At 39.1% G+C, this 12,874-nt stretch overlaps 1 protein-coding gene across 1 annotated transcript in view; it reads right to left on the reverse strand.

The window, feature by feature from the left end:
• The window catches only part of RAB21 (RAB21, member RAS oncogene family), a 33,849-nt gene extending 21,462 nt beyond the window's left edge, over window positions 1-12,387 (reverse strand). Inside the window, exons 1-2 of the mRNA XM_010958863.3 lie at window positions 11,957-12,387; window positions 191-250 (exon numbers count right to left, since the gene is read on the reverse strand). Coding sequence (XP_010957165.2) covers window positions 191-250; window positions 11,957-12,103 — 207 coding nt within the window. The 5' untranslated portion in view covers window positions 12,104-12,387. The remainder of the gene's footprint in view (window positions 1-190; window positions 251-11,956) is intronic.
• Between the last annotated feature and the right edge of the window lie 487 nt (window positions 12,388-12,874).

A 12,874-nucleotide genomic window follows, 5' to 3' on the forward strand; every position in this document is an offset into this window, starting at 1 on the left:
AGATATAATTCTTAGCCAGATTTTAGGGAAAAAACTTTATTTTTAAAAAGGTTTTATCTAACCTTCAGTTAACTAACTAACTAAATAAATAATCCAGAAATTCAAATTCTTATTCCTTGAGCCAATTAGTTATTAGAGCACCAAGAACAGGTACAGGCTTTCACTCATACAGTTAAAAAAGTTAACTTACCCATATAGCAAGGTTTACTCTTTTCCCACCAATATTTAACTTCTTTGTTAAGAATGACGCCTAAGAAAAGAGAGATATACATTAAACAATGTTTCACATAAAGTAACATTTCTTATCTTAAAAACTATAGATGAATCATGTCAATATGAAACTCCAGTTATCTGGGAGAAAAAGTAATCATTGAGGTTTTTATTAGTGACCAAACACCATTTCCACTGAAGATCGAACACTCTTTATATTATAATCTAAGAAAAAGATATTTTGTTTTATGAACACAAGTTATGAAAGTACAAAAAAGTTGGTAATTAAATGTTTTCTTAGTTTTTCCTCACAGAACGTTTTCTTAGCATTTAATTTGATGGCACCTTACCTACTCATTGTAGAAACTCTAAGAGACTTCTAAGATGAGATAAAAGAAATGTTTACTGGTAGTTCACTTAACTGAATGAATACTATTATTATTCGAAATGTTCTTGCAATTATTTTATAATTCAATGACTTAAACTATATCTAATATATCTAAACTAAATCTAATGATTTAAACTATATATCTTACAGTCCACTGCAGAAATTAAAATGTAAAGAGAATTAAAATACCACGTGATAAGTGTTAAAACAGAAGATCTTGCCAAGTATACTGTAAGGAAAATGCTGAGAAAAGAAGTGTAAAGCCTGCCTGGATGAGCCACAGAAGACTTCAGAAAGAAAGTAATGACCTCCCCTTTAGAAGTAGTAGGGGCTTTTTCTAACAGATGGGTGAAGCCACTAAAGCCTGAAGAACGTAACTCCAAACCCCATGGGAAAGAAACTCCAAGTTGGTTGGTTTACCAAAGATAAAGACTACAAACATTGGCAAAGGTTGAATGAATCAAAAAAGTCCTGGAACTTCATATTTAGACATATAGACTTTACCTTCTGGGTCTTAATCAAACCTGTTCCAAGACACTAGACAAGTTTTTTTGTTTCATGTATACTATAGTCAGGTATATCTGGGGACTGCTGCATATTGCTCTGTATCCCCTTTGTGTATTCATAACGCACATCAGCACACTAAGATTCTGCCAAAAGGAAGACTGACTAACAGCTTTTATACAAGCATTTCCCAAGCTCATTTGACTTCTTTTTTCCTAAAGAAACACCTACCTAAAGGAATTAATGTTAGGAAATAATACTGTTGACAATGGAGAATCCATAAAAGCCTTTAAGCAGTGGGGAAGTATAAGATCTATATTTTAAGAGAATGACTCTGGGATAGGAAGAAAGGACAGGACTAGACCTGGGAGACAGGAGGCTACTTTAAAGTTGGAAAGAAAAACATAAAGGGACTGAACTAAGTCCACGTAGACAGAAAAGAGAGAACAGAATCAAGAGTAATTGAAGAAGAAATACAATCGGAATCCAGTCAGTTGACAGGTTTAAAAAAGGAACAGAGAGCCAAGTTCAAAGCTATGCAGAGAAAGACATATTTTAAGTGTATCTATATAGAAAAAAGTACAGAGACAGAGAAACAGATAAAAGGCTAGGATGGTGAATTATTATTACTGAAGGAGAAGGAACCTAGATTTCAGGGAGGACTTTCTGCTGTATGCACACCAAGGAAAATTAAAAGTAAGAAAAGGACACTAGATTGAGTGATTAACTAAGGAATCCACAAAGACACCAATGGCAGAGCTGAAAGCAAATCCAGGAATGCCTTCCTTCAAGGCCCAAGCTATACTCAAGATACCTCATTAAACAGAACAAAGGTTACATAGAAAAGGGTATAAAATAAATTCAACGGCAAAATAACAAAAGAAATAATTTGGAAAATGAGAAGACCAAATACATGACAATGAATGTGAATAAAGGACCATCTCCCACTCACAGCATAAGAACTACGAATATCAACTCTGAAGCAGAACTTTGGATATTGGATCTCAGCTTTGCACTTATTAGCTGTAACAGCTGCATAATTTATATGAACTCACCCATTCACATTGTTTCAGTATCAATGCTATAAAAGGAAACTCAAAATCTGAATCCTATCCAAATATTTAATAGATAAGTAAACTTAAATGCCCTCCTACTTTCAAAATGTATCCAAACTGATCTTCCCTCCAAAATTGGCTTTCCATTCCAACTTCAGTATTTTAATCACATCCTCCAAGTCACTGAGGTTTAGAATCTTAGAAATATCATCATTGACTATTCTTCCTCCCGTCATCCCATATTCCCAAAAAACCCTACCAAGCCTTGTTTTCATATTTCCTGCGGAGTTCTAGGACCACCAGTCTCATATTATGTCATAATATGAATACTTCTGGTCTCACTTTACACTCTGGTCCTCTGGTCTACATGCGAAATTACATTCCCAAAGCCTCCATGATTTAAAAAACAAAACAAAAAGACCCTTATCATATCTATAGCTAGGTTCTCTCATAAGCTATCATTTTCAATAAGTATGCTTGAACTACATCCTTGCTAGTAAATAATATCATAAAAGCCTTTTTGTCATGAGTTTTGTCTCAGCAGAGGGGAGTGAATTGGAGCTGCTAATGCTCCACCATTTCCTTCCTACCATTCCCTCTGAAACTTACTACCACCTTCCCATGGTGAGTTTAGAGACAGTGTTAAGTCTTTTCTAAGAAACCATGGATGTACACTGTTGGTCAGAATGTAGTTTGGTGTAGCCAGTATGGAAAATAGTATGGCGATTCCTCAAAAAACTAAAACTACTTACCATATGATCCAACAATCCCACTCCCGGGCATGTATCTAGAGGGATCTCTAGCTCGAAAAGATACATGCACTCCAATGTTCACAGAAGCACTATTTACAATAGCCAAGACATAGAAACAACTTAAATGTCCACTGACAGATGACCGGATAAAGAAGCTGTCGTGTATTTATACAATGGAATACCACTCAGCCATAAAAAATAAAATAATGTCACTTGCAGAAACATGGATGGACCTGGAGATCGTCATACTAAGTAAAGTAAACCCGAAAGAGAAAGAAAAATACCATATGATCTTGCTTATACGTGGAATCTTGAAACAAACAAACAAAAAGGACACAAATGAACTTATTTACAAAACAGACTCACAGACATAGAAAACAAACTTATGGTTACCAGGGGGAAAAGGTATAAAACCTATAATGAAAAAGAATAAGAAAAGGAATATATGTATATGTATATGACTGAAACATTAGGCTGTACACCAGAAATTAACACATTGTAAACTGCCTATACTTCAGTTTTTTTCAAATGGAAAAAAAGAAAAAGAAAAAGAAAAAGAAACCATGGATATATAAAACAATTTTATGAAAAGAGTGTTCATCACAACATTGATTATATTAAAAAAATGAAATAACCTAAAGGCCCATCAACAGGCAATTTAAAAAATACACAAATATAGCCCATCCACACAGTGAGACACTGTACAGTCATTTCTACTACTATTGTTAATACTAGCTAACAGTTATTTAATGCTTACCTTCCGCCAAGGACTGTGCTATGCACTTTTAACAAAATCATTCATAAGTTCTCCTTTGTAAAAGTCAAAAAGCCCTAATCTACAAATAAAAATCTCAAAGCCTTATCTTTGTATCCAAGGACCTCTACCATTTGTCCACATCTGTCTTCCTAGATCAGCTGCCAGTATGTCTCTACTTACTCTCCAACGTACACAGTCTACACTATATATTCCCTCCAATTATCCTTGTTCATAAAACTGGGGAATCCTTATTCTCTATCTGAATCTCACCTACCCAAGACCAACTCATGACCTATACTCTTCCTCCTTGAACTTGTAAGCTTTCTCGTGCCACCCATACAAACTGCACTGAATTTCTCTGCCCTGAAGAACTTTAGGGAACCTAATCTTGTCATGCACAGCCTACACCACCTTGTATTGTAAGTTATCTTTTCATGAGTATAAGTCTCCTGCTAACTACTTTACATATTTTTTATTTAACACTTTCACAGTGCTTACAGTGAAATGGGCAGTGTTCTAAGAACTTTTCAATATTAACACACTTCTCATAACACTCTGTGAGTTAGATATAATTACCATCCAAATATTATAGATGTGGCAACAGACAAAGGAATGGTAAGTATCTTGCCCAAGGTCACACAGTAAGTGACAGAGTAGGATCTGAAATCCAGGCAGTCTGGCTCCAGACATGACTCATAATCACCATGCTATGGTACCTCCCAGACTGAGATGTTAGCTAACAATTCTTCTCTAGTAGAAGGGGCGGGAGGAACCACAGTGCTGGCCATAGCCACCATGCTAATATTGTTAACTGTAGGTAAACACAGCTACAATGTGCCTGGTATTAACTCGATTTATGTAAAAGATGTGTTCCTAGAAGTTTCCTTATAAACCAAATTATTTTAACTCAAATATCTGAGGCACTAGTAAAGCACATTATTATAGAGTTCCCACTAAATCTTTTTTTCTCTTCATAACGAAAAACTTAAGTCCTATTCTATAGAAAGATTCTTTCTGTAATATAAATCATCTCATTTTACATATATACTAAGTTTTTAATATTGCATAGGTATTTTCTTAAAGAACAAACATCTTCTGTTTTAAAAACAAATACAATTATATTTGAGAATAAAGCTGCAAGATTTTACAGAACATCAAGATAGCAGTAAACAATCAAAAGGCTGAAATTTATCTTAATTTTTTAAACTACCTCTATGAGCCATACTTAATTTGCCCAGACTACTGAGATACCATTTGTGATTATACTACTTACTCTGGGGTGGAGGTTCTTAATTCTGTTATACCAGAGTAAGCGTGGGAGGGAGGCATGATCATGGACTTCTTTGAGAATCTGATGAAAGCTATGAATTCATTCACTCCCAAGAAAACTGCTCATATGCACATACCAAAAACAATTTTCACACACTTTTCCAAGGGATTTTATAAATCCCTGGCCAACATCTCAGTGAAGAACCACCCCCCGGCCCCCAGTCTAGAAAGCGCAGGGGAGAGGGGCATGAAACAATGTCAATTCAAAGGTTCTAGGAATATGGGAAGAAAAAAACAATAGCACATACTACATGCCACCACGCCTGGGCTTTTTCATTTAATCTTTACAACAACACTGTGAAGTAGGTAATTAGCCCTATTTTACAGTTGTGAACCTACAATTTAAAGAAATACAGTTGTCTGACCCAAGGTCAGACAACTCAGTCAGGTAATGTAGTGGGTGGAAGCCTGTCTGACTCCACAGTGTTCTTCCATTGCACAAAGCTGCCTATCCTAGAACATACACACATTTTTTAATGCTTTTTTTTAAACTTTTTTTTAAACATTTTTATTTTTTATATTTTATTTATTTATTATTGTATTATTTAATTATTTTGTTTTGGCAGTGGCAGGGGGAGAGGTAATTAGGTTTATTTATTTTTAGAGGAGATACTGTGGATAGAACCCAGGACCTCAGGCATGCAAAGCATGCACTCTACCACTTGAGCTACACCCTCCCCACAACACACTCTTAACCTGGCACTCCTCCACTAGAACACTTAAATGTTCCTGGACACCAACTCATCTCCCAAAATATTCTCAGGGTAGGCACAAAATAATGAGGATCAAAGTAATGGTACATTTCCCACCTTATACCTCCAGACCCTGAGTGACAGTATGACTAGTTCTTCTTACCCCAGTGATCTAACCTTCCAAACTTCAGGGGTATTAACAAACTTAACAATCTTATTAGACACCTGTCATTTGCACCTGATGCTTTTTTACCCAACATTTTATCTGATATCATAGTGAATATATATATTTTAAATCTCTACTTTAAAAAATAAAATAGGGTTATAGGAGAGATACAGTAAGAGCAAATTACATTTGCCAAATGAAAGTCTTTTCATAACTTGTTTAATCGATGTTTTAACAGGGTTTTCTTGTGTATGTTTTTGTTAGCCAAACCGTGCTTGCTAATCATTGGCAGAGCAAAATACCTAAAGCAGTACAGTAACCAATTGTGGATGAATACCTTCCTGTCTTTATTTAGGTTCAACAGACTTTCATTAATAATATGTGTGTGCATAACTGAACAGTTGTATTATTTTTGCTACAGTTACTAACATTGTTTCAGGCTTATGTATTTAAAGTTTCTATTAATTACTTCCAGACTTAATATGTGGACAAGAAAGGATTCAGACAAATAATTTATAAAATTGCCTCTGTAGTAAGGCAATGAAAATTAGCTACCAAAAAACTAAGCTACAATGGCAAAATTATATTATAATATATAAATGTAACAAACATGTTATACATCTTAAATTTATACAATGTTATATATCAAATATATTTTAATTAAATAAAAGAAAGAAAACTAAGCAGGGTCCTTGGCTATGTCAACATTTCTTGCCCTTAGTTTCTAAAAGGAAGTACTATACTCAGTTTAGAGTCCAAGTCAATACTTTGAAAAGGAGAGTCAAAAAGTCACTTCTAAGGACTAGGTCAAAACACAAAGCAGAAAATGGCCATCAGATATAGAATATTTATTTATTAGAAGTTAAAAGCTATGATTCATTTAAAAAAAAAAAAACTCTTCTTAAAAAAAATCATCCACCCCTCCATGGCCCATATTTATCTAATGAAATACTGAGGGAAAAGGAAAAAGATTTCAACTACTTTATTTTATAAAGATATTGCAAATGAACTGGCTGAATCAACACTGAAGTGGCTTCCAGTACTACTCAGAAAATATTTCAGACATTCAAAACATTAATCTTACAAACAAGGAAATCAAGATTCCTAAACCAGAAACTATGATGCTAAGTGCAAATCCAGCTGCTAGAACCAAATACCAAGTGTTGCTCAGGAGGTTAGGTGTATACAGCGGGGGAAAATGCAGTTGATTTAGCTTAAGAAAAAATGGTACACCAATACTATTTGTGGGACCTCAGAAATTTAATCCAAGTTTAGTTTCCTCATTTGCCATACTGTCAGGAAACTAACCACCTGCCCAGCCAACCTTACAGCACCTCTTTGCTAACCAAATGACAGGCACCTACTTCAGGAGGCAGATAGGTGGAATTCCAGTTAGAATTCTAAAAGGGAAGGTGACTGATAGTTCTGATTATAAACAATGTTACTTTTTATATAGACTAGTTGGGACAGAAGGCATTTAAATTAGAGTGTATAATCTTACAATACCTTCAATAGGGGAAAAGGAGGGGAGGGTTCAGCTGAAGAAAGGAAGGGATCACCCAGCAGCACACATTCATACAGAGACATAACCAAAGACAATCAAAGTGGCACAAGCATTTAAGAACAAAGAAGAAAGCTAACTGATGGTTAAACCTCCTCACTCATCTATATATACCCCAGTGAGCACAATGTTTGACATGTAACAGGTATGAAATAAACAATTCTTGAGTTTGACTAGGTTCAGCAGTTAAATCCCAGAGAAAAAGGAGTAAGTCCTTTACTACAATCTTGTTGTCTCTGTTGAGTTTAACATAGCCCCAAATCAATGAGGAAATCACATAAGAGAGTTGAGGACTCTATATAAGATCAAGCTTTCTTGGCAAGCCAGGCAAAGGATCTTGAGTTCTCAGAGAGCTCATCCAACAAAATTACTTCATAATTATCAGTAACCTAGGAAGAGGTCTGCAAAAAGGAAGTAGTACTAAAACACCAAAGCATGGCAAATGCCACAATTTTCAAAAAAGTGTATTTCCAGAAATGTCGATCTCAGACAAAACTCTAGAATTGATAATAAACAAATACATATGTGTGTATAAAAATACAAAATATAGCAGTCCCTCAGACAGCACGGGTTCTCAAAATAATTCATGTCAAATTAACCTCATTACATTTTTGCCTGAGTTACCATGAAAGAAACCAACACAAATTAAGCACCATTTATTCATTCAAAGGCAAACATACATTAAACAAACACTGTGCCAGGTTTACACACTATGGCTCTCTAATCCACATCAAAACCCTATGAGTGAGATTCTCCCATTTCATGGATAATGAGCCAGCTGACAAACGTTAAAATAATCGGCCAAGATCCAGGAGCCAAAAATTCAAACTAACTACAAAGTCCTGTCCCTTTTTACCACATCATAGGGCCTCCTAGTGCAGAAACAGTGGATCCTGTCTTCTGCAAGCATCTGACAGAGCATCTCATGATATCCGGTATAGGCAAGACTAATGTGGCTACAACAAAAAAGTTAGATTTGTAATACCAGAATAGCCATTTTCATTAAAGGCTTCATGTCCACTAGGTAGTAACCCATAGCACTCAGCCTTGTTTTCTGCTTCCATTATCATTAATATGTAATATACTCCATTAATAACTATTTCTCAGTCAAGAGGAAAGAGGACTGTGGCCCAAGCACGGACTGAAAGACCCCACCCCTAAGATTCTGAATGTCTAGAGAAATACAGCTCTGGTCACGTGTCACTAGACTATGATGAGACTTGCACAGAGCTCTGCACTTGGCCCTCTCTCTCCCCTTTCTTTCAGAGTCTACTTATGACTGATGAGAACACTGAAGACATTCAACTGAAATCTTCAGCTGACAAAGTTACGAGTAGCTAGCCTGGAGAGGAGGAGGCATGATGCCTTATTTTTCTTTGCATGCCCTGGACCCAACCGAGCGCCTGACCCACAAGAACTCCACCAAAGTTTCTTGAATTATCAAACATTTAAAGGATATTAATAGGCTTTAACCACTGGAGCAAATCTATCAAAGCCAACTTCAATGAGTCAAATACATTAGGGACAAAAAACCAATACACAATCAAAGAAAAAAGAAGCTGAGGGATGTGAAGTCTCCTTCCTTCCTACCTTCCTTCTTCCCTCCCTCCCTTCTTTTCAAGCAAATAAGACTCAGACAGTGGGCACAATGTTAATCAATGTGACAGCTAACTAAAAAGCTCAGTCTTTTCTACTTAGGTATGAGAAAAGAATTCTCCCCAGGAAAGGTCATAGTCTGCACTTCTTTGCACAGTTCTAACCATACTTGGAATCATTTGTATAGCTCAAGCCATCATATTTTAAGGAAAGAGGACAATGATTAAGTGGTGACTGTCAAGAAGAGATGTCAAAATAGTGATGATTTAGAACAATTTTACAGAAGACCCAGTTTAAGGAACCAGAGCTGTTTACCCAAGAGAAGACAAGACTCAAGAGGATGTGATAGCTATCTTCAACTATCAGAAGAGATGTTGCATGTGGCTAAGATTCAGAGGGCAGAACTAAGACTGGAAACTACAGGGAAACAGATTTTTGTCTCCAGGCACAGAAAAATGAGTTGGAAATGAAATCTGTCCAAAAATGAGACGTGCTGCTTCAGGATATAGTTTTCTACCTTCTATGTCAGTTCATCTCACCTCCAAGATGTTTGAAGCAGTCACTTGACCGAAATATTTAACGAAAGACTGAAACAGTGAAACATAAACTCTTAGGTTCCTCTCAGCCTTTAACATAGGAATACATGAGAGTGTACTTTGCAAAACACAAAGTATTTTACAAAGATAGGTAGTAGGTAGTTTTGTTGACAAGAAAAAAGGGAAACTCTTCCCCTCATACTTTAGGATGCATTATCTCCTCTCCATTTGAAAATGAAAGGCATACCAGCTTGTGTTTTATGGGTCTCACTCAAGTCAAATTCCTCTAAACAAACTGTTAAGAAAGATGAACTGATATCTAAGAGAAAGAGACTGAATATAATGCTGTTCCCATACACTGATATGCAGCAAAATCTTCAATTCTGGAACATAAGCCAGACACTGTTTGTGATGAGTGTTAAATAAATATTAAAATCAGGACTGCTATGCTTCTGATACCAGCGAGCTACCACAACTTCATTCTCTCCCATGTAAATTGCAGTGGTTTCCTCTCAGGTATTAAAAATCTTTAGCCTGGTTTTAGTTTTGAGGATATGTTTTTGGAATGTATAATGAAAGTGCAATTTTTAGATAAAAAAACTAAACTATTTTTTAAAAAACGTTAAAAGCACAACCACAAGGTTTTCTCTTTTCTCTAAGATTTGTAGCACAAAAGAAACCACTAAGGGGTGGTTTACCAGTATCCAGAGACAGCGTGACTTATTGCTTAAACTTTGAAGTAAGAACTGGATTCAAACTTCAGCTTGGCCACCATGGCTTGTGGCAATCTGATGGCCAGCAAATTACTCAACTTGACCACGCCTGTTTCATCACCTGTAAAATGAGGCTAATAAAACTATCCACCTCATAGGCTGTTGTAAGAATTGAAAGAAAAGAAGAAAAGTAAAATATTCAGCACAGTACGGACTCACTAAATGTTATTGCTATTACTTTACCTAAACTTCCAAATGATCATAGGTATTTACCCTACGAATTTCCTTGCTCTAATAACACTTAATTAAAATTGTGTTAAGTGATCTTGTACAAGGATGTAAGAAAAAAAATGCAGTTTCCTGACATTGACTTTTTCAGATATTATGCCTTACACAGGAGTAAAAATAGAACATGGAATCAGAACCAGAGCATCTTTGTAAATTCTAGGCTCAGTAGTTTAATAATAGCATCAAACATCAAATGTCAGAACAATTAAGAGGAGACTGTGCATTCTATTAAATAGTGTCCATGCACTTAACACACTCCACAATCACTAATTACAGTCTATTGTACAATTTGGGCTAGCAATAATAAAAATGGAGAGCTTACACTATCAGGTCCTAAGTGTTTTTATGTATATTTGTCCTGACAACCCTATGAACTAGATACTATTTTTATGGCCATGTTAACAGATAAAGAAATTTAGGCACAGAAAAGTTAATTAACTTGACCAAGATCACACAGCTAGTTAAACTGATGGTGGTGCAATATGAAAATCAGGCTCAAAAGTCCACTAGAATTTACTGCCTCTGACTAAATTGACCTGGCAGATTCGTTGAATATTCTTCTTCTAACACGTGCAAACTGATTTCTTTGGAAGACGGGGAGACTCCAACGACCTCAGAGGCCTGACTTCACTCCCAATCAATGATTACATTTTAACACGTTTCCGACTAACCACCGTGTAACTGCTGATGAAAGCCGGCCCTACATCACAAGCAAATAAATAACAGCAGCAGCTAAGCTGCTAGTTCGAGGACCAACTGTTGGCCAGTATTTAAATGACGTTTCCATGTGAACATGGCTCGACCCGCATCGCTGGATGGAAGTGACCCACCAGTCAGACCTACGCAGGCAGCAATGGAACTGCGTAACCCACACCGGCAAGGGGTCATTTTAAAAACCCTCCGGAGGTGAATGTTTTGCCAATCAGCACGTTACTCGAAGACAGAGTAAAATGGAACTTGCATAAATACTTAGTCATCAGTAAGCGCTGAAGTTACAAATCACCTAATTCGCAAAATCAAATCCGCAGCTAAGTTCCTAATTCCGAAAGAAAGAAAAAGGGCTGACACTCGGTTGACTGCCTGTAGGGTGAAGGCACCTAGGGCCCAAGCGGAAGCGACTAGAAGGGGAAAACCTAGCCCACCGACGGGGATTCCACGACACGCGCAGCCACACTAGGGACTTTTCAGGGCCCTTCCACTCCCCTCCCAACAGCCTGTTCTCCTGTCTCCAGGCCGCCCCGACAACGCGTGTTCCCAGGGCGAATTCGGAAAGGCAATCCGAAGGCGGCGATGACAGGCCTGGGATCCGAGAGCCCAGACCTAGAGGACCGTGGCGACAGGCAAAGTCCTCGGAGCCCCGGAGGGGTAGGGGCCCCGAGGCGCCACCTCCCGCTCCCCGGGGCCCGCACCTGCAGCGTGGTGATGTGCTTGTCGTTGAATTTGTTCTCGCAGTAGCGCAGCACCAGCGACGTCTTCCCCACGCAGCCTTCCCCGAGCAGCACCACCTTGAACGAGTAGGCTCGGCCCGCCGCCGCCCCGCCGCCGGCCGCAGCCATCCCGTCGCGTCCCCGCCGCCCGAGCCCTAGCGCCGCGCCGAGCTCCCCGCCGCCACCACCGCCGCCGCCGCCGAGGCAGCGCCTTCACAGCCGCGGCCGGCGCAGGCCCGTCCGCACCCGCGCCGCCCGCCCCGGGCGCCGTCTCCGCTCCCGCCTCCGGGCGAGGCCTGTGAGAGCCGAGGGCAAGTCCGAGAATGAAGGGCCCCAGCCACCACGTCAGGCACCCGAGGAAAGGCAAAGAGCGCTCCCTCTCCGCCTCCCTCTAATGGCGTCTCCTTCCTCCTACGTCACACTTCGGGTCACGTGACCGCCGCGGCCGGGGGCGGCCCCTGGGACGCGGCCCCGGAGAACGTGCCCTGACGGGGGCGGGGCTTCTGGGGCCTCGGCCCCGCGGGGAGGGGGGGCGGGGCTGGAAGTGAGCGGATTCCTCCCGGCCGTCTGCCCAGCTAGGCTGTCTGCGGCTCCCCACCACTCTGCCGTGGGCAGGAGCCTGCGGGATTAAGGCATGAATAATTGGAGGCAAACCCAGCTCAGGTGGAATGTCGAAGTGTAGAAAGTCATCGTTCTTGCCAAGGGAATGTTTACAGGGCTAATGACGTCTCACGTCTGGGCTCGCTGTAACCCAGTTCTGCCAAGGTGCCCTTCATTTTGTTGACAGTATTTCTCTGTGAGATGTCAATTCATAGCCAGTGAACCTCTTTTCAGTTCCCCAGACCACCTGGTCTCCTCCTCATCTTTCAGGTCTCAGCTTAAACTGCAAAGACTTCCCTG

Source organism: Camelus bactrianus, chromosome 12, assembly GCF_048773025.1.
Source record: "Camelus bactrianus isolate YW-2024 breed Bactrian camel chromosome 12, ASM4877302v1, whole genome shotgun sequence".
In the NCBI taxonomy this organism is placed as follows: Eukaryota; Metazoa; Chordata; class Mammalia; order Artiodactyla; family Camelidae; genus Camelus; species Camelus bactrianus.